At 44.6% G+C, this 25181-nt stretch overlaps 1 protein-coding gene across 1 annotated transcript in view; it reads right to left on the reverse strand.

Annotated features, from left to right (window-relative positions):
• Positions 1 to 25181, reverse strand: part of FSTL1 (follistatin like 1) — a 53949-nt gene that overhangs the window by 2773 nt on the left and 25995 nt on the right. Inside the window, exons 3-10 of the mRNA XM_019448485.2 lie at positions 16829 to 16933; positions 14451 to 14580; positions 13574 to 13606; positions 12127 to 12257; positions 7423 to 7541; positions 5954 to 6066; positions 5506 to 5616; positions 3044 to 3120 (exon numbers count right to left, since the gene is read on the reverse strand). Of these exons, the coding sequence (XP_019304030.1) occupies positions 3044 to 3120; positions 5506 to 5616; positions 5954 to 6066; positions 7423 to 7541; positions 12127 to 12257; positions 13574 to 13606; positions 14451 to 14580; positions 16829 to 16933 (819 nt within the window). The remainder of the gene's footprint in view (positions 1 to 3043; positions 3121 to 5505; positions 5617 to 5953; positions 6067 to 7422; positions 7542 to 12126; positions 12258 to 13573; positions 13607 to 14450; positions 14581 to 16828; positions 16934 to 25181) is intronic.

Raw genomic sequence — 25181 nt, forward strand, 5'->3', positions numbered from 1 at the left:
CATTGACAGATCCATGCTTGTGCTAAATTTTCATTCTGTTTGCTTGTCTGTCTCCTCTGTGGATGAGAAGAACCTGAGGGCAAAGATCAGGTCTTATTTTTGACATGGTCACATAGGGGCTGTCACTGAATTAGTAGCTGAGCCCACTTGAACGCCTGTGACACAACAGGTCAAACATGATTATCCTCATTTTAAAAATGAAGAAAAGGATACTAGATGCAAGTGCTACAAGATATTCTGGATCCCAGTCCAGAGAGGTGTTAAGAACAAAGGTTCTAGAGGCAGACTGTCTGAACTTGAGTCACGGACATGCTATTTTCTGGGGGACTTTGGCCATGTTATAAAAACTTCTGTGCCTCAATGTCCTCAACTACAAAGTGAGGGTAATAAAGTGCCACCTCTTACAACAGTGTCACATTTCTCCAAAGAAGCCTTTCTTACTTACGGCCAGTAAGCACATGAGAAAATGTTCAACGTCATTAGTCATTAGGGAAATACAAGTCAAGACTACAATGAGATGCCACTTCACACCCAGTACAATGGCTAAAATAAAACATAATGGACAATGACAAATGTGGTGAGTTTGTGAAAAAAGAGCAACACTGCTGGCAAGGATGTGAAATGGTACAGCCACTTTGCAAAACAGTCTGGCAGCCCTCAAAAGATTAATCACAGAGTTACCATAGGATCCAGCAAGTGCACTCTTAGGTATATACTCAAGAGACCTGAAAACATAAGTCCACACAAAAACTGGAACAAGAATGTTCCTAGCAGCATCATTCATCATAGCAAAAAAGGGGAAACAACCTAAATATCAGCTGACGACTGGATACACAAAATGTGGTATATCCATACAATGGAATGTTATGTAGCCATAAAAAGGAATGAAGTGCCAACCTATGCTATAACAAGGATAGACTTGAAAACATAATGCTAGATGAAAGCAGTCAAACAGAAAATGCCAAATACTGTATGATTCCATTTGTGTATGTCCAGAATAGGCAAATCGAAATAGAGTTAGAAAGTAGATGAGTGGCCGCCAGGGGCTGGGAGAAGACAGAATGGGGAATGACTTCTAATGGGCCTAGGGTGTCTTTGTGGGATAATGAAAATGTTCTGGAATTAGGTAGTAGTGATGGTTGATGATCTTGTGAATATATAAAAACCACTGGATTGTATATTTAAAAGGGTGAATTTTATGGTATATAAATTAGATCTCAATAAAAAAACTAATTAGGAAATAAAAAACAACAGTGCCTGGCGTCTAGCAGACACGGTTGGTTCTCCATCCATAGCCCCTTGCCTTTAGCAGTTCAGTACACGGGTACAGCTTCTTACTGCCAGCACCTGCACCTCTCTGCCTGAGGCTTTCTCTGGCTGCTGGAGCCTGCTTTGCCCACACATGTTGGCAGGTCAGAAATGCCAGGGAATTCATGTTGCTGGTGGCAGCCCTTGCCAATGGCTGATGAGAGTTTGTGTAGGAACGTGCCTTCTCCCTTCCCCCTCAGCAATGGGAACTCTGTTCCCAGAGATCCACAATAGGACTAAGCTCCACACGCCCACAGTGGTAACATGCCTTGGTAGACGCTCTTTATTGCTTCCTTCCCTTCCTGGGCTGGCTTCCCACCTCCCTGTCTAGTGTCTCCTAGGATTGCTTCCCAAATAAACTATTTGTACTCAAGTCCTTGCCTTAGCGTCTTCTTTCTGAGGGAACTCACATAAAACAGACATGTAAAAATGTTAGCTATTATAATCCACTCCTCACTGTCTACTCTGATCATTTCCCCACCCCAGAGGAAAGGAATTCCTATTAAGTTTTTTTTTTCTTCTTTTATGTGGTTGCACTCATCTGGAGACTCAAGACTGATGACATATGGAAAAACAAAAGGCTGGGAGCTTCTGCTTAAAAAACTGACATGAGGGGGGTGCCTGGGTGGCTCAGTCAGTTAAGCATCCGACTTCGACTCAGGTCATGATCTCGTGGCTTGTGGGTTCGAGCCCCACATTGGGCTCTGTGCTAACAGCTCAGAGCCTGGAGCCTGCTCTGGATTCTGTGTCTCTGCCCCTCCTCTACTCACGCTCTCTGCCTCTCTCTCAAAAGAAATAAATTAAAAAACAAAACAAAACTGACATGAGGTTTCTATATTATGAGTGACAATAATGACAAAATGCATATAAAAACCATCAATAAATATGAGCAATTTTATTTTTGAGCATTATTAATATTAATAATTATTTTGAAATCAAGTATTTCATCTCAATAGTTTAGCAGCTCTTGTGACTGTTAGATTCTCTCAAAACTTAAGTCAGAGAGAAGGCTTGTATAACAGACCCAGTGTAGAGACAGGTGATCTGAGGCACAATGTCCTTTGTTAACTACATGGTAAATCAGGGGCAAGACAGGCCCAAGAGTCCAGCACATCCATGTTTTCTCTCCAGGCCTTTACCATCTATGTCAGTGAATCGCTATTCTGCCAAAAGCCTTTTCCCCAAGAAGATCTTCAACTTGATGATACAGAACCTAAACAGAATTCTTATTTATTATCTTCTCAAGTCTCCAGGAAACAGAACCCCTAAGTTCTCTCGGTTTTGAAAATCCCAGGCTGTTTTCTAACCAGCTTGGCATTTAACTGAAATATCTTTTATTGTGGTCCACATTCACTTATTTCCTGCTTGTTGCCCTCAAGGAGCTCACAGTCTTCAGGTCCGGGCACTGGTCGTGACAGGAAGCAGCAACACTTCCATAGACCATGCTCATTTGCAAACCACTTCCAACATATTTGCAAATCACCACCTGGCTAATTCTTGCTTATAAAGCAATTTACCAAGTTGTAACCTACATCTGTTGGGACCTGCTGGACCACACAGGACTCCATTAGGGAACTGTCCGTATCATGGTTTGATAGCATAGGTTTATCATTCAGGACCTATTGTATGGAACAGAGTGGCTCTTTGGACATCTGGAGCATTAGGCGATATCTGAATGGCAGAAGGGCTTAGTGGCAGCAGGAATACCTGAGCCAGCATGGAGTCTGCAACTCACCTGGTGCTTCTGGAGCTCCTGGACATATCTGGTCATCTCCTCCTCTGTCTGGGCCTGGGCCCCCTTCTGATTCTTTCCTGGAAGAAGAACCAAAGCTCAGGGCAGTGCTCACTGATAGAAGCCAGTTAGGGATCCTACCAATATCTCCCTTTTAGGCTCTCAATTTCATCTCCCATTTAACCTATGGAAGGAGAGGTGAACCGCCTGCATATCTCTGAATATGAAGTGTCCCAGTTCAACTGACACCTCCAAAGTAACACACTGTGAACCAAGCAATCTCTTCCAACCCCCCCACCCCGGCCTCTGTTCCTAGTGTCTCCGACTGCTCCAGCACGTATATCCATGCCAGGCACTGGCCCTGCTGTAAAATCTATGGGGAATATCTGGGTCTTGACTCAGGACGTTCCTATGGGCTAGGGATTCTCAACCATTCACATGGAGAACTTTTCAAAATACACGTGTTTAAATTCCACTTTTAGACTCTGATTTAATTATTGTTGGGCACCAGGATTTTGTAAAGTTTCTAGGTGATTGCAATGTGCAAGCAGGGTTGATAGCCACTATATCTAGCAGTGTTTCCCAAACTTAAATGGTGATTAAAAAAAAAAAACCCATAGAATATATCTTAAAAGTGGAGGTTCCCAAGCTGCTCTTTTGTGGGTTTGATTCAGTAGGTTTGGGATAGACTCTGTACATTTACCAAGTATAGTGTTTGCCGTCAGGAAACACTGCTCCGCCATGCCTTCCTGAGTTTGGCATTAATCACAGCAGTTTCCCTCAGCTGTGGCTCTACCTGGCTTTATATCTTGATGTCACTTTTTCTTTGCCCCATTGAGATTTCTGATCTAAGACCAGACTAACGTTCAGGTACTGACTCTGGAGTGCTGCCTCTACAATGTCCTCTCAGCTCCGTGGCCCACACACCAAGACATGCTCACCTTGGGGCACCACCATCTGTGGTGCTCTTTATACCCACACAGGGCTCTAAACCTGGCCATCCAGAGAGGGAGGACGAGCTGTCCAGTGTGGCTGTGGAAGTGGGCATTGTCCCATGGAGGTGATCATTTGGGTTTTGTCTGATGCATGTGATGGGGCTTATTATCCAGGTGATCAGGCTTATTCCATAAGGCAGATGTTTAACAACTGCCTATCTTAGAAATGGATGGCTACCTTTACAAAGCCAGGCCAGGAGCAGTTAGATGTGGGGAGCTACTGCAGGGGGTTTGGGGAAGATGAATGTAAGATGCTTCCTGATGGAGGCAGGCTGGGGTAGTATTTTGAAATGTTCTCTCTTGGCTTCAGTAGCTGCTGTGTACTTGGTCTGGATACCCTTAGTTTTGACTTCCAGAAATTTCTAGGATTTCTGTCTCTAAACAGCCTCTTCCTACTCTTCCATTTGTCTCTGGAATTGTGTTGGCTTCCTGCCTTCCCACTTTGAGAAGAGACTTGGTCCTGGGCAGTAAAAGACTAGGGATCCCCTGGTACAATTGAGTTCCATTTGTACTGTTGCTGCTGCCTAGGCTTCTTATCTAGAAAAACATCTTCTGGGTCCTTGACCTCTGTCTCCCAATTTCCTGACCTTCTTACCTGACCTTCCTGAACATGATCCTAAGACCATCCCGTTCTTTCTTGTCTCAGTTTCTTTAAGGTATAATTTTAAGTTCACCCCATCTGGTGGTTCCAGATTGGGGCTTGGTTCCTACTGACTTTTCTTCTCAAACCCAATGTGACTCTCTATTCTAGACCTGATCTCACCCTTTTCTGTCTTTCCTCTACTCCGAATTACGCCTGTTTTTCCCCTATAACCTGGCTTTGATTCAAGAGTTTCTTTTGATCTTTGGCATCATTCCAACATGCCATTTGGTTTCTGCACTGGTCCCCCAAACTCTCTGACACCTCTATCTCTCTAATCCACCCTAACCATGTCTCAACTTTCTTTTTTTAGGCATTATCCAATTCTGTTAATTCAAAGAGGGTCTATGAACATTTTTCCGTTCTCTGCTGGATATAGGTGGCAAGCAGGAGTCATTTTGTTTTCCAACCACCTAAGTCTTTTACATATAAGATTTCCCAAGCTGTCATAAGGATCAAGTGGGTTAATATGTAGAGTGCTTAGTGGAGTGCCTGGTACATAGTTCTCACTAAGTATTTGCTTTCATTATTATTATGATGATTCCAATCTCACATCAACATTTGATCTTGCCCTGCGTCTTAAACCTCTCTTATGCCAAGCCTCTGGAGTGATTTTCAAACGTAATGCGTCTGGCCTAAGTGCTTTGTCCCAGTGCTGCCCACTGGGTGCTCCAACATTATAGGTTGTAGTCTGTCACTTGCTCCCCAGTTTCCTTGCTCCTGGCCACTGCCCTCTTCTCCATCATCCCCACCCTGACTTCTCTCATGATGAGTTCACAAAGGAAGCCCTCTCCCTGCCGTCCCTTCTTTCTGCCTGGGGCACAGCTCACCATCACAGGTCATGGCTGTGCAGACCCAGTTTCCACAGGCACAGACACAACGGTTACAGTCCACCTCGGTCTCTGCTCCATCTGCATATGTCTCATCCTCCAGGGCACACTCTGTTGGGACCAGAAATAAGGGGCAACAGTTTAGGGTGACAGTGGAACAGGACATCTTGGCCATCGTCTGTGCACCTTACCCTTTTCCCAGACAAGACCTGCTTCTGCTTAACCTTCAGAGGCACCATATCTGAGTAAATGATGCCATTGATCCAAAGATTGTTGGATCCTAACCTCAGCATAGAGTTGATGGGCTGGGGCCCAGTCTGGAATTGTGAAAGGGAATTTTCTTAGCAAGCTCTGGAAAGTTCCATCAATTCTATCTTGCCCCTCCCCCTGCCCCCTGCCAAATGCCCTCATTCCCTTCAACTCCACATATTTCTTAGGTTAAGCATACTCCTCTCTGGAGGATTGAAGGTCGGGTTGAGGCACTTGAGGAACTCTTGGAAGCTGAGTTTCCAGTCAGCATTTTCGTCAGACAGTTCAATGAGAGCATCAACACAGAGTCCTCTGAAACAAAACACAGGAGAAATGTGTCAGTAAGACCCTGAATTCACTCCCGCAGAAAGGACCTAAGCATTGGGATCACATACAAGTGGGGCCTCCAGAGGAGGCCAAGGAGACAACTGCTAACTGAGGAACTTTCTACATGCCTTCCCACAACTATCATCCAACCTGACTCCTGTGAGCATCCAGACTTTACTTGGTTATACTTGATGTCAGATCATTTACATTGTTCAAATGTTCTTCCAAGAAGACTAAAGTTTCCTGAATGGTTGTGTTCACTTTGATTGGCATATGTTTTCACTACCTGTGCACCTTCTGTGAGCAATTCCCTTTCCCCATGGTACTGGTCAAGTCAACCAAACTAGGAAAATCAAAACAGAAGGGAGACAAATAGATGATAGGAATGGAATATGGGATCTGAAAGACTATGGAGTTCAAGCAGGCATTATCACTATCACTATCTAGAAAGAGAAATGTTTAGAAAAGTTTTATAGAATCCTAGTTCCCTCACTCTCCCCTTGGCTTGGATGTGAGCCTTGGTTCAATCAGTTATTACCCAAATGGCCTTGAGCTAGTTCTTCAACTTTTCTGAGCCTGTTTTCTCATCTGTAAAATGAGGACAGGGAGCCCTCCTTAACTGGAATGTTATGAAGATCAAACATTGATCTTTAAAATAAAATATTATCTAATTTCAAGTTATCAAAATATGAAGGATTTTCAGATACTATATTCTAAGGCCATGGCATATTGCTAAGGGAGAATCATTCTAGAATCTGGGCTTCATGCTTTATATTTCTTCTGAACAAAAGAGGTGCTATTCCTATTTTTAATTCTTGCTGATGTACTGGAGCCACAGCAGAAGTTTCTTAGGGGTTAATTGTTATTAATATTTGCTCTGGAATAATATCAGAAAAGGACAGGGACATGCTTACATTTGTGACAGTTAGGGTTCTCTATATGAAATAACACCAATTATCTTAAAAGTCAGAACTAAAGCTATTTTAGACTTATAGTTGAATAATATGGTGATATAATTCCTTCCAAAAATTAACCATTAAAACATTATCATGACACTCAGAAACACACTTGCTCTGACGTGACCTTGATAATTTACTTTAAAATTACATTCTTCTATTCCTTGTAAGTTCTGGCAAAACAACAACTATTTGATCAGATACCAGTGGTGCTCAATATATTAGTTCATAATGTTCACAAAATAGACCAGGACAGAATTCCTGTTTTGCTTTTTACTTCTCACTGGCACTGGTGGCCCCTCTGCAGGTAGGAAGGGGTTCAAATCCCCTTTCCTATCCAGCCTTCCCCTCATGGGCCCCTCCCTGACCCCTCAACTGCACTCACCTAAGCAGCTTGTTGTTCTCCTGGTCGGCATAGGTAGTGATGTTGATGGCAGTTTCATTCTGCTCCACAAATTTCAGTAACTCACTGGAGTCTAAGCGAGAGTCACCATTATCAACGTTCTGGAAAGGGGATAAAGAGCACTTTCAGGAACATTTTGTAATCTGTCTCCCTCTCAGCTTGACCCATCTTTGGCTCTTGACCCATTCCAACCCTGCCTTGGCCTCACACCTACTGCAACAAAGGCTTGAAGACTTGGGGCCCCCAGAGAAGGTACCAGCACCCCAAGATGAGAGACTGAAAGTGTGTGGGCAGAGGCCACTGGGGGCCTTTCAAACCCACACCCTGCTCAGAAGGCAGTGGGAACACAGACCTGTGTTACCCAGGCACCTGGGGTGCTGGAGAACCCCCTGCAGCCTCATCCCTGACACCGTCCCACAGACATTCTCCTCTTTAACATCTGGGTTCAAGCCAGCCACCATACCCTGCTCTCAAACCTTGATGAACATTATGAATCAGATTCTGTGGCAGAGCCCAGGATGTCTATTTCTTTTTTTTTTTTTTAAGCTTATTTATTTATTTTGAGAGACAGGGAGAGAGTGTGCGCACATGCACACATGAGCGGGGAAGGGGCAGAGAGGCAGGGAGAGAATCCCAAGCAGGCTCTATGCTGTCAACACAGAGCCCAACTTGGGGCTTGATCTCATGAACCATGAGATCATGACCTGAGACGAAATCAAGAATCGGATGCTTAACTGACTGAGCCACGCAGGTGCCCCTGGATATATATTTCTAACAAGCTACTTGGAAACAACAATGCAGGCAACCCTCAGAGCTCACTCTGGGAGTCACATGACCACTTCTTGCTGCTTATTTCCCTGGCTTGCTGTCATGCTTCACATTCACACTGGTGCCCCTAACCAAGCACAGCAGTGAGAAGTCGCAAGCAAAGGCCCCGGGTTGATAACCTGCAGGCAGGGGTGGTCCACCCCTCTGCTCTGGGCCCCACCACAGACATGTGTAGGTGTCCTTGGCTTACCGACACAGGCTGTCCTCATGACCTACCTGACATCCCACGAGCACAAGGTGAGGGTATAGTGAGCTCAGGCATTATCCCCTCCTTGGCAAGGTGCTAAACCCAGACCATAGCCATTTGGGACCATTCAAAATGCCCAGGCCCTAGCTGCTGGAAGAGGGTGTCGATTTCAAGTTTCCATCAAATTCTAAGTTGGATGTTGCTGCCCTCCTAGATAGTTTCAATGGAGGAAAAATGTTTTTAGGGAAAATTCTTTCCATAGGCTGCCTCAGACTGCTGCCCTGGGAAATTATCAGCATTCCCATGTTACGTTGAAGGTGGCTCACCAGATGATATAAGGGATTCTGAAGAAAAGTCTGTCCAGGCTTCCCGGTAGAAGGGACTCTCCTTCCATGCCTGTCATGTGTCACATGTACTCTGCTATAAGGTTGTAAATCTTTCCATGATATACATAATGACAGGCATGTACAAAACAACTATGTCAGCCCTTGCTTAGTACCTTTTTATCATTCTTGACAAATTTTCTAGGAACAGGTCTCAGATGTTCCCCCTGAGGAAACTGCCCTTCACCTTGTGAAGTCTTGATTAATTAATGGAGAGAAATGAAATAAGCTTGGGCAGGAGTCATTCTTAGCAGTATAGGACTTTCTTGAATACAAACATTGCAAGTGCTGGACAGACAGAAGCAGCCCTCACACACCCCAACACCATCACAGCTTGTTGAGAGTGAGAGTCTGAAGACGAGCCATGCAGCCATGGCTGCAGACCCAGTGCCAGGCAGTGCCTGGGGGCACCAGGAACCTGGTGGCTACAGACCAGCCAGCTCCCAAAAGGCAGTGCTGAGTGCACACAGTTCACTCAGGCCACAATCCAGGCCTGAAGCCGAGGGGAGGGCCAGCCTGTGTGCACGCTCATCTCACAAGGGCCCAGCCAGGTCTCCCCAGGCCAGCACTGTATGTGGAATCCATAGGAAAAGAGGTCTGGTACCCACCCCAGAAACAGCCTGGACTGCCTGGAGGGGGCGGGCATACTTAGGGGGTTTTGATCTTGGACAACGAACCAACCTAATTCACTCAGCCTCTATTCAGCTAACCACTTACAAAAGGCATAGTACCTCTGTATGCCTGCAATTCCCAGCTCTGTATGTGATGTAGCACCCTTTTCTTCTATGTAACTGTAGGGTTGTAGAAAGGCGGGAAGATGTGTGATACGAAACCCATGCTTGGGGCTTACTGCAAGTTTGGAGACTGTTCAGAGGATGAGCTAGGCCAGACACTCACTCACACACAGCATCTGTGGTGATATGGGGAACATGATACCAGAGTCAAGGAGATAAGAAGTCTGGCTCCAATTCTGGCTCTGGCCACCAGGAGTCCACCACCGAGAAGGGGTGTGTGTATGACATGGCCATGAAAGGCTCTCTCCACCTGCCTGCCCTCTTCATTCTGTTACACTTTCACTTAAGAAATCATTAATGAATTACTAGGTGAAGTGAGAGTCTGGTTTTCATCTTATCCAAATTCTGATTAGATTTTCTTTTCAACTAATTTTGACATAAGGAATGCCAGCTGGGTTAGAGGGCAGTTCACTGGTTCAGAAACAGTTTCTGTGAGATATCAGATCTCTCACCAAGAGACAGCTGTTTGCCTAGAGGGAAGGAATCTCTCTTTGACGACTGCACCACACAGGACTCCAATAATCATCAAAAAATAGATAGTAAAATCCCTGTTTTCTTAGAAGACACTTCCAGAGTGTCTGGGAGAAGCGAGCGTTGTGTCAGTCATGATGAAGCTTTATTGGTCGGGAGTGAGAATGCCCTAGAGGAAAGCCACTTTCTCAAGGGGTCTCACATAGGGGCCTGTTAGAGAAGTTACTGCCAGGACAGGTGGACAGGCGTCAAGGGGGGCGTGGGTCCCAAGCACTTGAGAATCAAATTAATAGCAGGTGTCACTGATGCCTGAGGCAGGGTGCCACCAAGAGGCCACTAAGAATGATTACAAGGTCCCAAGAGGCCCCTTGGAACCAGTGGCCTCCTGGGCCTTCATGGCCATGGCAAAGTCACTATATACAACGACCTGGCAGGTGCTGCTCACTCAGCTTCTGAAAAATCAATTTCTTCAAGTTTCTTTCTGCTCCTGTGTGACTCTCCTGGCTCAGTACTATAACGCTTTTCTGTGTAGATGAGGAACCACCCTTGCCCCAACGGCCCTGTAATGTTGGGGGGTTGACATAGAGGATAGACTGAGAAGGGCTGTGCTTTCTTGTCCACATGAACAAGAGCCAAGGGAGCTTGTTTCTTCAAACACTTGGAACCCAGAGAGACATACCTTCTGCCACAGGAGAGAGAGCTCTCTAAAGACAGGAACACAAGCAAACTCTGAAATGACCAAACATTCAGTATTTCTCTATCTGTAGGGTCCATTAATGTCAGTGAGAAAGAGGAATCCACAGACTAGGCTGGTGTTGACACAGAGCTGCCAAGAAATCCTTCATGTGCCTGGGGTTGCTCCTGAATGCAGGCAGGTTAGGGCTTGAGATGGCAGGCCCTGGAGGCACCTGGGAACATGTACATCTGCAGATGAGCATCTGAGGGCATCCACCCAGAGATGCGTGTCTGTAAGTAAAGGGAGCTTTTTGCTTATGTGGGAATGTGGGTATCTGAATGTGTGTCTGTGAGTAGCTGTGTCTCTGTCTGGGGTGTGCATCTCTCTATGTGGGATGTGTGTGTGCATGCTTCTGCTTGTGGTATTTTTATCTCTGGGTATGATGTATGTATGTGTGTATCTGTGTTCTTGTCAATCAGCTGGAAGAGCACCCTTCACTGCTTCTTCCAACAACTGTCTCAAGCTCTCTGAGAAATATCCATGCCATGGGAGCTCCACTCATTGCTAAATACTATTTCCAATCTTTTTCAAAGCAGAATCTCTCCTATCTCCAATTGGAACAACCTGTCTCTTAAACTAAATAATGGGACAAGCAATATCTAGGTTAATGAAAAATCCTGGAACCATGAAATGCCAGTCCATTGACTCTTCCTAGATGATGAAGCACTCTACAGGCCAGGGACAGTCAAGTTAATGATTTAGAGAAATGTCAGACCAGGTGGGAAAGATGCTGAAGTGGCTTAGGTATAGGTGAGATCAAAAGGTATACTGTATCAACAGCCAGCTCTATAAGGTAAAGGGTAGGGGGATACATACAGGGTAGGGGGATAGAACCTGGCCACATACATGTACATTAGATCCCAAGGTCTCTACTGCTGGAATCCCACTGATCAAGCAGGCCAGAAAGCAACTGTCACAGCTTCATGGAACAATGGGGAGATGTGATCTGGTGATGGGAGAGGAAGTATCTCTTTGGGGCTGAAGAGTCTTTTTATTTTTATTTTATTTTATTTTATTTTATTTTATTTTATTTTATTTTATTTTATTTTATTTATTTTATTTTATTATTTATTTTTGAGACAGAGAGAGTGCGAGCAGGGGAGGGGCAGAGAGAGAGGGAGAATCTCAAGCAGGCTCTGCTTTGTCAGCGCAGAGCCAATATGAGGCTCAAACTCATAAAACCACAAGGTCATGACCTGAGCTGAAATCAAGAGTCAGATGCTTAACCGACTGAGCCACCCAGGTGCCCCTGGAGCTGAAGAGTCTTTGACCCCAATTCTGGATTACCTTAAAGTACTTGTCTAGGATTTCACTGTAGTTGCTGCCTTTAGAGAACCAGCCATCTGGAATGATCTCTGCTTCCAGCCACTGGATGATGCGACGCCGGAGCTCATCCCGGTTGGACTGATAGCAAACGACTGCAGGAAAAGGGAGTGAGGTCAGCTGAGCAGTGAGACCCCAATGTCACCCAGCATCCACTGCATGGGAGGTTCAGTGCCTGGGGCTCTGCATGTGACATCTCATTGAATTTTTACAGTACTCCAGGGACACGAGATTATCACACACATTTTACAGGAGTCAACCCAGGGTACACAATTAGAAAGTATCTAAGCAAGGATTCAAGCTTATGTTTCTAAAAAAATTATAAGAATTGAGAATATTGAAACAGAGAAACTATGTTGCTTAGGTGAGAAAAACGCAGAGCGGAAAAATAAAGGACTATTTTCATTAACTAAGGAAGCTGAGGGGGAAAAAATCAATCAATCAATAAATAGCTCTCTTGGCTCAAAGATGAGCTGAAATAATAAGTGAATGAAGGAGCACATGACAATTTTTTATGCCACAAGATTTTAAATTCTCCATAGCTTTTTCCTTTTACCAACTGGGTCTATCAAATCTTCTCCCACTTAAAATTTTACACTGTCTGCATTATCCTTTGTCCTAAACCACAGAACACAAGGTCAAGAAAGGGCCATGCTGAAACCCTGCTCTGGACAGCTGTTCTAAGACACATGGCAATAACAGGTGGGACTGAGAGTTGGGTAGATGAGGTAAAAGAGAAAGGAAAGCCTTGACAAAAGGAAATTTCTGGAAGACAACACATGTTGGGATGTGAAAAGGGCCCTGAGCCAGAGGAATGTAAATCTGGGCAATTTTCCCCACTCTGCCACTTCTAAGCTGTGTAATTCAGGAAACTCACTTAACCTCTCTGAGCATCAATTTCCTCACCTATGAGGTCATTACAATAAGGTCTACCTCACAAGATTATTGCAAAGATCTGAAGAAAAGTATATGCTAAATCTTCTGTAACTGTAACAATGAAATTTTAATTTTTATTCATAGAAAATCATGGAAAAAGTCCTACTTGCATTTCCAATGATCCCCTTTCAAACAAGTTGTGCCTTCTGATTCTGTTAGTCCTGTGACATCAGCATGTCTTACAGATCATTGAAAGAAAGACTCAGTGGCTTTCCTGTCCTTTTAATGCAATCACTACTTAGCAAAAATGGACAACACAGCCAACATTCCAACCTAACCAGCTGCTTCAAATGTCAAGCACAAAAAAATGCAGTTTTGCAGCTTTTCTGAGCTGTGTTGAGGAATGACCAGTTCTGGCTCACAAGTTCTAACACACAGATCTTATGGGCTTCAGCAGGGAATGTGAAACACAAAATTCCTTCATGAAAAGAATTTCCTCCCTAAAATGCACACTGTAGGAAAAATAGACACTCACCTGGGCTGGCAGATGGACTTACAGATTTCTTCTCTGCAAGACAAAAGGAGAAAATGCATAATGCAGAATGAAGACAAAAGAACATGTCTGTGTTTTGCTAGGTTTAAAATCATCCCACACTACAGGGGCCACTTGCAACATTTTCATCATTTGGTCCTGGGTTCCTGTCTCCTTTCCTTCTTCCAGGGCCTATGAATGGGGATCTTTTCTTCCCTGCTTTGTTTCACATTTTTAGGCCACTGAGTTGCCCTGTAGTCTCAAACCTCCTCCTATTAGGTTTGTGGGGTAGGGTTGCGTTGCTGGGACTTGGAGAATTCATATGGAATTATTATAGAGAGGGAAATGGAGTGGAGACCCACACACAGGAAACAGCTTGTTTCTCCAGGGCAGTTCAAGGCTGAGAGGGGCTGAGTAGGGCTGCTGTTTGGTAAGGAACTGGTATCTAATTAGCAAGGAGGTTGAGACCCCCTCCAATCTTATCTGAATGGCAGTGGTTTGAGTGCAAAATAGAGGAAATATATATAGCAGGGCTGAGAGGTGCCCAAATTTAAAAAGTGAAATTCACCTACTTTTTAAAAAGGTATAGAATTCATATAAACACTTCCTTATTATTATTGACTATTGACATGGTCCCCTATCTACTGCAGAAAGTACTGGAACCCCCCTTGGGATTCTGACGCAGGAAACCCTGGGCAGAGGCCTGGGCTATCCAGTGCAAACCCAGTAGGTTCATGAGCGCCAAGAGGCTGCCTCTCCAAGTAGCTGGGTGGTCTCTGTGGCATCGGGTGCTGTGGTCAAGTGGAGAGGACTCTGGGCAACCAGGCCACACTGCTCTGTCCTCTGGTTCCTCTGGCTGGAGTTGGGAGGCACTTCTTACCTTTGCAGTGTCCGTCATAATCAACCTGGATTTTGGATCCAGTGAGGCAGGCGTCTCGATGTAACTCACAGTGGTTGAGGTAGGTCTTGCCATTGCTGCCGCACACAGGCCTCTTGTGAGGTTTGCATTGCTGAAACAGACCCGAGGAGGAGGTCTGTGCAGTCGGGGCACCAGCACACACATGCATCCACACGTGCATCCTGTGGGGAGCCTCCCTACTAGGGTCTAGGGTCTTTGTAGCCCTGCATGGCCCCGTGTTGATCCTGGCTTCGGGTCATCTCTTCTATTCAGTGAAGAAATAGACTGTCCTGACCCTATCAAGTTAGCACGGAGGGCATTTTATTGGAAGTCAGAAATTTGGATTCTCTGTCACTTTGGAGAAAGTCACTCAATGTCTCTGGACGCTCTAAGATCCCTTAAAATGCCAACATTCTATGACACAAAAGAGCCAGAGCTGAGAGTGGGGAATGTGCAAATCAAAAGGCAGGCAAACACACACACACACACACACACACACACACACACACACACACACACGAATTCTTCAGTTCTTCTGGGGTTTAACTAGAAAGATCTTTGCTTTCTTGCTTTGTATAGTATTTCAGAGCCATTTTGTTTTTCTCCTGATCTCACAATGCCTCTTATGAGGCTGGGGTGGGGATGCCTGGGTCTTTGTGAAGTACCACAGAGAATCATTATGGACAAGGAAATGGAGTAAAGTTCACCTGGCAACCCAGTTTTACTTTGGCTATTTAAAGGGCCATGGTCACAGGCAAGTTCAGTGTCTTTAGTTTTTTTTGTGGTATTTGAAAGGGGGGAAGGAGGAAGCCAGTTCAGCTCAGCCCTAATAAAGGCACGGAATCAAGAAAGAGTAGATGTAGTGAGAAGAAACACAGAACACTGGAGCTAGAAGGTAGCCCAACCTCTCCAACTTTAGAGGAGAATACCAAAGCCCGGGAAGACAAACATCATTTAACTAGTATTTATTACTGAGTTCTTACTAAGTATCCTACATGCTGGACAAACATGGTCCCTTGCCTTCACAGCATCCAGTGGCAACTAATTTGCTCAAAATCACAGAAATACATGTGGTCAAAGCAAGACTAGATACTAGGTCTCCTAACTCTAAGTACAGGCTCGTGCTACCACACAGTGGCCAGGCACTCCTCTAGTGAGGTCCACCTAGGGTTCCCAATGGATCTGTTTTTCAGGCGTCTGAGCTGGGGAGACTTCCTTTCCGGGACAATGAATCAGGATTCTTCACCTGGGGACTAAAGCGGGTGTATTTATTTGCAGAAAGACAGATATATTCCTAGGCTTGTGTTGGCATGGTAGAAAGGAGAAGGAAGGACACATATCCAGGGTATTTATGTTTGCCTGAAGAGGGAGAACTTGTCAGAATCCTGGTTACAAAAGAAGTTATTTCTCGAAAGCTCACACTGCTTTTTAAACTTCATTAAAAAAAAACAACACACAACCTTGTAAAGTCTTCATTTCATCTAGTATTTTTCTAAAAACTTGCATATCCTTTGACTTGGCAAGCCCTAGTGGGAATCAATCTTCTAGAAATAAAGGCAGCAGTACATAAGGATATTTTCACAAGGATGTTATTTTTTGCAGTGGTAAATGATCTATGAAACAACCTAAATGTCCATCTATGGGAAAATTATTACATGAATATGATTTTATTACAAAATATTTATTATGACTCCATTTTTGTATAAAATAGGGGGCAACCCTGTATGTGTATAGTAGCACAGAAAAAAAAAGTGGAGAAACTTATACCAAACCACTAACACTGGTCATCTCAGACTAATTGGATTTGAGGGTTATGGGGAAGATTATTAATTTTATGTTTATACAAATACCTGTATTATTTGACATCTATAAAGCAATTGTTAAATTTGTAACTTAAAAATCTTATAAAACTAAACATTTTTTAAAAAAAGAAAAAATATTCCTGCATTTACAGATTGTTTTTAATGTCTGGGATGAAAATCCCTTGTCTTTCATATAGACAAGGTAGGCTTTTTTTTTTTTTTTTTAATTTTTTTTTTAACGTTTTATTTATTTTTGAGACAGAGAGACAGAGCATGAACGGGGGAGGGGCAGAGAGAGAGGGAGACACAGAATCCGAAGCAGGCTCCAGGCTCTGAGCTGTCAGCCCAGAGCCCCACGCAGGGCTCGAACCCACGGACCACAAGATCGTGACCTGAGCCGAAGTCGGACGCTCAACCGACTGAGCCACCCAGGCGCCCCAAGGTAGGCTTTTATAAAGATGATGACATGGTTGGCACTGCTCTGCTGACTAGCAGCTCCAGCAAGGTAGCTATATTGGCCTTGGCTATTGTCCTCTGGCTCCTGGCCTCAGAACTTACCTCAATGCAGAGGCAGGTGGGCTCTCCCTTCTCTGTGACTGCACATTCCCGGCCAGCTCCACAAAACACATTGGCACAGATCTTGGATTTGCTTCTTAGTTCTTCCTAAAACACAAAATCATAACGGAAACCAGGTCACTGAGATGAGGGCTTCATGGCATAAGCCACTGGTGGCGATTATCTTTCAGTCTCAGGTCTTGGTCTGGAGTTGCAGCTCATGGTTACTGAAGAGTTCTGAAATTGCTAGAAACTGTCCCCAACAGCCAGCACCAGACTTGCTGGCACTGCTCCAGCTCAGGCCCAGCTACCTCTGAGTCCCTCAGATTGTTTCTTAAAGAGCAAGAGACTCTTTCTTATGTGTTTCCTTTCTTTTAAAAATGGTCATCGAACAGTCCTTAAACGTCAACACTACAGTATATAGCTATACAGGCACAGACTCTGTCCTCAAGAAGCTCCATGACTCTCTGAGGAAACTCACAAATCAAGAGACATTTAGCAAGCAACAGAGAAGTGCAGCAACAGGAACACCAGCAGCCAGAGAAGGAAAGGAGGGCAAGACCCAAATGAGACTTTCTGAAGATAGGCTGCCTTGACTAATTCCTAAAGAATGAGAAGAGTAAGCCAGGGAGAAATAGAAACATGGAGAGAAATATGGATATCTGAAGGACCAAAATCTCACTGAGTAGTGAATGATATTAAAGGTAATATCATTTCAAAAGGCAAAAGGATAACTAAAGCATCAGAAACATGCCTTTGCTATTATTCAGTATGGTCTTGTTCAGACCCTGTCCACATCTGCCTCTGGCTTCAAGACCAAGAGGGCCAAACCATTGGAGAGCCAGTAGAATTATCCTCAAACCACTTAAGGTCAGTCATTCCTGTTCAGCAGAACCTACAGGCAGGGAATGGTCCGTCTATGCCACTGAAAAGCAGAGCGTATGTAGACACTAATCTGTCAGTGACACATTCCTTCCCTCATGTTAATTAGTGGCTAAAAGGCAGCCCCACCTCATTTGTCACACAGGCCAGCAGCAGTGGTGGTTGAACAAAGGAGAATGTGATTCTTCCAGCCTCTGTCTAACTGCTGAGCAGGCAGTCACGAAAGGCCTCCGGGCTCCCACCCACTGGGGTAGCACTAGCTGTGACAAAACCAACAAAAATGACAAGAGCTGTGGCGGGGTCAGTAAAGGCAGAGATGGAACCTCAGATCCCACCCCTCAGACCATGTCTACTATGTCATGCAGAGAACTCACACACACAAAGCTTGTAATACTAAAATTCTTGTAGTCCGTAAATGTTTCATATCTAAGAATAGGTCAAAGAAAACAAAAAACAAAGTAGATGCTGAAAGCTGAGGACTGCACCCAATACAGCTAGTCTGCTGCCACCTGGAGGCTGCTTTGCAAACTCCAGGGTATTATTTTCTCTCCTGAGCCATCTTGCCTGTCATGCAAGGATCCCATTGGTCGAGAAACTCTTGCCATGCTCACATTTCATTGGTTCATATGCTGTTGCTAAACCCATTCTTTTTTGGGGGTGTTGCTAAGGAAAATTCAATAAAGCTGGCAGGCAGGGGAAAAAAAAAAAAAAGAGGAAGTAATCCCCAAAAGGCTGGGATGACTGGATAGCTGTTGTTTCCTAAACTGGGCGTGGAGATAAAATCAAGCATGTATTCTCTGATCAGGGCGCTCATAACTGTCCCTGGGAAGGGAAAACAGCTCTAAAAAGCAAGAGGAAAAGGCTGCTGCTGACCAGTGTAACAAAATCTCAGATAAGACTACCTTGTCCTCTCCCCCTCATGAAACAACACTCGAACCAAGAGATACAACAAATACATTCCTAAAAAGGCATGCTCAGACATACATCTACGCTCAAACAACACACCAGTATACAGCTCCACCAGCAGACCTTTACCACTTAGCTATATGTCTGTACATAGCCACTTTAATTCTTTGAACCTCAGTTTCCTCATCTGTAAAATAGGGGTAAATACCAGCCCTGCCTCGTGAAGATGAAATAGTATATTTGGAAGGGCATCATAAACTGAAAAGCAAGCAGAGAGCTTCCTGCACAGTAGCCCGTGGCAGGTAGAGAGTTCCTTTTATCTTATGTTGTTGTTTTTAGTGAGTATTAAAGAGTAAAGCTTTGACTTCCAGGTTGAATTCAAACCAAGTCAATAGTTCTCAAAAATCATTTGAAGAAACACTCTTATTTAAAACGTAAAATCTAATATTTGAATAGTACAATTAAAATTTGCAAAATGTTTCACACTTATGATTTCATCTTACTGTACGAACAACATTGCAAGGAAATGTATAATATTAACCTCATTTTATAGATGAGGAAACTGAAGATCAGGAAGGTCAAGTAACTTGCCCAAAGGTCCTAATGCTAAAAATGAGAGGAGCCAGGATTCTAACCTGGATCTAGACAACAGGTGATTAAGTTCCCATTTATAAATACCTGGCATTCTAAGTGATTTTGATTCTATGTTATCTTATGTAAGCCCTATGATAATACCACAAGTTAGACATCATAACTCTCCCCATTTTACCAATGATGGAACTTAAGCCTTTGAGGTTAAATAACTAGAAAATGATAGTGCTAGGATTCTACCCAACCAAAGGGAAAGCAGCTCCTTTATATTTGATTTACTTTCATATCCAGAAAATTTAAGGTTTAAAGAGATTAGGACAGGAAAGTGATTTACATAATTAGCAAATATGAGAAAGTGCTTAAGAGTAGCTAGAGAGCTGGATTTGAGCTCCCACATCCCGCCTCTGCTCCTTATTTGCCATGGCCGTGGGCAACGTACTTTCTTTAAACCTCAGTTTCCTCATGTGTGAAATGGGAACACTAATCCCTGCGAGGGGTGTGTGAGCATTAAAGGAGATGAACTGCCTGTTGTACAGCTGAAAGCTGCCATTGTCACTGATTCTCAATTTCCTCATGGAGCGCCCGATACGACCTTGGTGGTCAGGTCCCCACCCAGCCTCTGTTACCCAGAAACGATACTACTGAGAGCACAAGGACTGAGTGAATGGAAAAAACCCAGATTCCTTCCCGTTTGAGACCAAAGAGAAAGGGGCAGCGCAGTCACACAAGCATTCCTCTTTGCAGGTGGCACATCTGTCAATAGGTGGCAATCTCTCTCTTTGTCTTGGAGAACTCAAAGCCGCAATGCAGAGATGCAGCCTTGGCTCCTGCAGTTCTACCCTCCCAGCCCAGGAGATGTGGAGCAGGAGGTGGGACAGCGGGGTGAGGCGAGCACCCCACAGGCACAGGCAGCGGTACAGAAAACCAAATTTTTGCCGACTTGGGAAAGAGTGTCCTACCCAAAGCTCCCAATCCTCCCCAGTTCTTACCATTCACAGGTGTGCTATAATGCAGAAAAAAACAATGAAAATTTTCTACCTAGAGGTGGCCTCTGTGTGGCATTGAAAGCCCTTATCCAAGCCCTTTCTCGGGGAATGGGAGGTCAGGAGCAACCCTGGGGCTCCCAGAAAGTTCCTGAGCATGGTAGATGGTCTTACCCCTCTGCTGAGTGGAGAACATCTTGCGAGAACATGCACATGGCATAAACACGCTCATGGAACAGGGCAATCAATGGCTGTCTGGTGGGCAGGGGTGTGGTGAGTAAGGCAGAAAAGAGGCAGGGCAGCAGGTGACATGGTGAAGGTGGTGCTTTGGAATATTAATTTGTGTCTGGTCCCTTCCAACTCAGAAATTTTAACTAAAGTGCAGGGCAGCCTGGATGGAGGCTGGAGGCAAGGGAACCCGCCAGGTGAAAGACAGTGAACTAGTGGGGGTGACAAGGACCTAGGGTCCAATGCTAATATTAATTAGAGCACCTACAACTGAGTGAGGCTCTTCACAGAGATCTCTGTCCTCACAACATCAGTACAAGTTTCCATAGTTTTACTCCTATCTAACAGATTCAGAAAACCTCGGTGACATACAGAGGCCACATGATGAGGGAGAGACTGAGTCAGGACTGGAAGACAGGTCAGCCTGAATCAGAAGCCTCGATATTCCCTCGCAGGGAGGGAACAGTCCAGGGAATAAGGTATGGGCAGAGGGGACAGCTACAAGGGCTAGCATAGGTAGAGGCTGCAAAGCACAATGCAGTTCTTTTAAGAATGAGGTCCCAAGCCTGTATTAGAATTTCATCTATGTATAGACAACCACACTGTCATATGGATATGCTCTAGGAGTGTGAGGTCACAGTGTATGAATCTCTAAGTCTGAGTGTACTTATGAAAATGTGATTGACTGAATGGGGCCAGGGGGCATGTTCTGAGGGTGTGAACACTGACATGTTGATAAAAGTCAACTGTATACTTGCTTCCAATGGAGAAACATTGGGTTTCTAGCTTTGACTTTCTGCATCATCTTCCTGACCTGCTGCTGTGCTATTTTCATTATGCGTCGCCAGTCATGCTTTGTTCATAATGCAAACTCCCCTTGGTAAAAGACGGCCTGGGAACATTGCTAACTTTTACTGGGGAAAAACTTCCTCCCTGAGCAACTGTCAGTCATTGCATGGTAATAATGATACTTGATACTTGCACAGCAAGTTTGACTCATCTGTAATTTTTACTATCATTTTTGATTCTCAAAACTCTTTAGGATAGCCAGGCAGGGGTTAGCTCTTAAGACACTGCCAGACTTAACATCCAATGATGAAGAAGAAACTGAGGCTCAGGGCTACATGTGACTGGTCCAAGACCTCACAGGGTCCTGGCCTAGGTGTCCAGGCCCTAATTCCAGCCCTCTTTCCACAAACCACTTTGCCTCATTACAAATCAAAGCTAGAAAAGATATTGTCATGGATCCAAGGTCTAAAAAAATCAATTAGTTTTGCAATTTAAAAAGATCCTTTGCAAACAAAGAGCAAAGCAAGTTATTTGCAAAACCACCAGTAGAGGTGATGGTGTGCCTGAGTCTCCGGGCCGACTAGCATTAAGGCTGAACATAAACTACACTTTGAATGTTTAAAGAAAAAAAGTCTTCTAAAGTAAAAATCATTTTCTGGAAGAACACTGTGCTTTGGCAAGGGAGGAAGCTTGTAAGCAAAACCATAAAACTGTCAGCTTAATATATCATTATTTCACTAAAGTGAACTGGGTCAGCTGTGTACCCCCAATCCTTTTCTTCCTTCCCAACTTTCTTTAAAAAAAACAAAAACAAAAAAAAACAGTCCTACTTATGCCAAGGTGGAATTTTGGCTCCACTTGCCACTATTTTGTGACAGAGCGGCTTTGTTGACGTGAGAAAGGCTCTCCTTGCTTTGCCAGAATTAGTCATGGAAACTTCACAGGAACACCAGGGCCCCTCAGATACGCTGAGCACCACGGAGCTTGGGACAAAGGAATTCACAGAACTGGGGAGAACAGGAGGCCTGGGTGGGGCACAGGGTGGGACGTTGGCTGCTCCTAGCCGGTGTTCTGGAATGGAACCCAGTAGTACAGGCTGGAGAGCTTGAGAAAGCCAAACCTCTTCAGGACCTTGAAATCTAGCTGGAGCACCACGTGACCCTGTTCAAGTCTTTCCAATTCTTTTTCTCTGAAAAGGAACATGTTGCTGCATCCCACATATTCTAAGGAAAGAGCTGAAAGGAGTAGCAATTTCTAGCAGCTGTTCTGATGCACGTGGCCGAGGCCTCTGCATCTGCAGGAACGGTGTGCCTCATGTATTTGTGCTCACTACCAGGCCCTCACCTCAAGGTTAATGCAACACGGCCAGATCCAGGTTCTGAGGAGCCTGGTAAGCTCAAACAATTTGAGACAGCCCCCATGAGAAAAAGAACACACGATTACGACTGTAAAATTGGGCACAGGGCCTTGGGAAGGGGCCTTGTGTGTAATGTCTGAAACTAAAGCTTGATTAGCTCATGGTAAATCTGACTCTCCATCAACCCTACTATGTTCTTCATAAACAAGAAGGCTTTGGGGCTTTTAGCCTACTGGAGCCCTCTTTAATATTTTATACATGTATAGCTTATCTCAAGTGAACTCCAAGTGCCTGCACATTTTGGCTTCTGACACACTCACCATGGTGCCCTGCCTGAGAAAATCCACAGTAAATGTTTTTTACATTAAATTTTACTGGCGATTTGCTCAAGTTAGTGTCAATGTCGGTGGCCAGGATGTCAGGATGTCTGGGGGAAGGAGTGGCTGGTCTTTATGACATCAAAATAAGGGATGCATCTCCCCAAGAGTATTAGCTTTAAGATAAAAAAAATCTATTATGGACCTGTCATTTAAGAATTACCTAATTCTGGGGCACTTGGGTGGCTCAGTCAGTTGTCTGATTTCAGCTCAGGTCATGGTCTCACAGTTGGTGAGTTTGAGCCCCACATGGGGCTCACTGGTGTCAACACAGAGCCCGCTTCAGATCCTCTGTCTCCCCCTCTCTCTGCCCCTCCCCCATTCTCTCTCTGTCTCTCAAAAATAAATATTAAAAAAAAAAATTACCTAATTCTCCCTTGTATTAATTCCTATGTTTAGCTTCTATCACAGCTTATGGGATAACATGTTCCTGACATTTTCTTCTCATTACGTGATAATGTATTTTGTGTCTGGAAATTACTACTTTCAAATTTCAAATGGGACAAGGCTGTTTACCTTAACCACTGTCTTTATTATCTTACAGATGCTGTCACAGTCACTACGTGTTTGCCTTGTCAAAGGGAAGGATCTAGACTGCCATCTTCCTAGGGGAGCCCTGTCACTTTCCCAGCTGCATATTCACTATCTCTGGAATGCCACCCACTCCTATACATAGACCTTTCTTGAGGCAGCCCAGCCCCAGCATGGCAAACAAGGTGATGGTTTCTACATAAGGGTGAGTTAAGTCTGCTATAATGGCCTTGTCTAGTCATAGTAGAAGAATAGCAGCATTTAATAAACATGAGTTAGAAATATGTTAAGCCTCTTCACACAGGACTGAGAAAAATCTCACATGGGTCTACCAGATCTGAGGATTCATCCCCGATGGCAGTGAGGAGCCTCTGCCTCCAGCACCCCAGGAAGGCACTTCTGGTCTCATGCATTCAGAGCATGGGCCACAGTGATGCGCTGGAGTGTCCCAGGGGAGCGCCATGCTGTCTCTCCAACTTAGGCACACCCAGGGACTCCACTCTGACGGACAGGGTATACCAGGCTCCCCAGCATCTGTCTACAGTTCTGAGTGATCCCTGGGAGCTCCCAAGATATCCTGTCTTTTTGTAAGGCCCCTAGTTCTACAATTGAACACTTCAGTGTCTTTAGAATTCCTTGGTGAGACCTTTCAGGCCAAACCACTTTTTGCCCTGAATTAGTCTGATAGGTTTGATCATGGTATTCATTTTCCATCCTCCAACCATCTGCCTTTAAGATTTGTCCACTTTATTTTTTTTAGTTTTAACATTTATTTATTTTTGAGAGATGGAAGTATGAGCAGGGGAGGGGCAGAGAGAGAGAGAGGGAGACACAGAATCCGAAGCAGGCTCCAGGCTCTGAGCTGTCAGCACGGAGCACAACATGGGGCTCCAACCCATGAATGTTGAATTAAGCATGGATGCTTAACTGACTGAGCCACCCAGGTTCCCCTATTTATTTATTTTAAAAAAGTTGTTTTAATGTTATTTTTGAGAGGGAGAGAGACGGAGAGAGCACATGTGCATGTGTGCACATGCACGGGGGAGGGGCAGAGACTTGTTGGGGGGGGACAGAGAATCTGAAGCAGACTCTGCACTGTCAGCACAGAGGCCGATGTGGGACTCCAATTCACAAACTGTGAGATCACGACCTGAGCGGAAATCACAGTTGGACACTTAACCAACTGAGCCACCCAGGCGCCCCAAGACTTGACCACTTTAAAGGATAATGTAGGTGGTAGGATAGTCCTTCAGTCTGCTTCAGTAAAGGCCAGGGCAAGTAACTAAAATCTATTAGAAAGCCTATTTGATAAATGCCTGTGAAAACACAAGAAGGATAACAGCCTGTGACCAGGGTGATGCAAGCTCCATGTAATAAACCCTGAAGGAGGACAGGACATGGCCTCTACCTTCACAGGAGTTTCTAACCTCATCAGGGCGATGAAACTCAGAAATGCAGATCAGCACAGCCCTGAGTAAAGGAGGTTGAATCTAGGAGATGGAGCTTCATGGATGAGAGGGGGACTCAAGTGAGCCCTAAAAAGTGGTAGGATCTGGATAGGAAAACTGTAGGTTTTTGAACAGGAGGGTCTTAAGACCAGTTCAGCAGTGGTACATGGGGAGAAGTGGGTGAGGAAGAATTTGGGGGCACAAGGAAACAAGGTAGCAAGTGCCGGGGATGATGAAAGTCTCGTGTATGGTGGTGGCATAGAT

This window comes from Panthera pardus, unplaced genomic scaffold (genome assembly GCF_024362965.1).
Source record: "Panthera pardus isolate Hobbes unplaced genomic scaffold, ASM2436296v1 HiC_scaffold_16, whole genome shotgun sequence".
Lineage (NCBI taxonomy): Eukaryota > Metazoa > Chordata > Mammalia > Carnivora > Felidae > Panthera > Panthera pardus.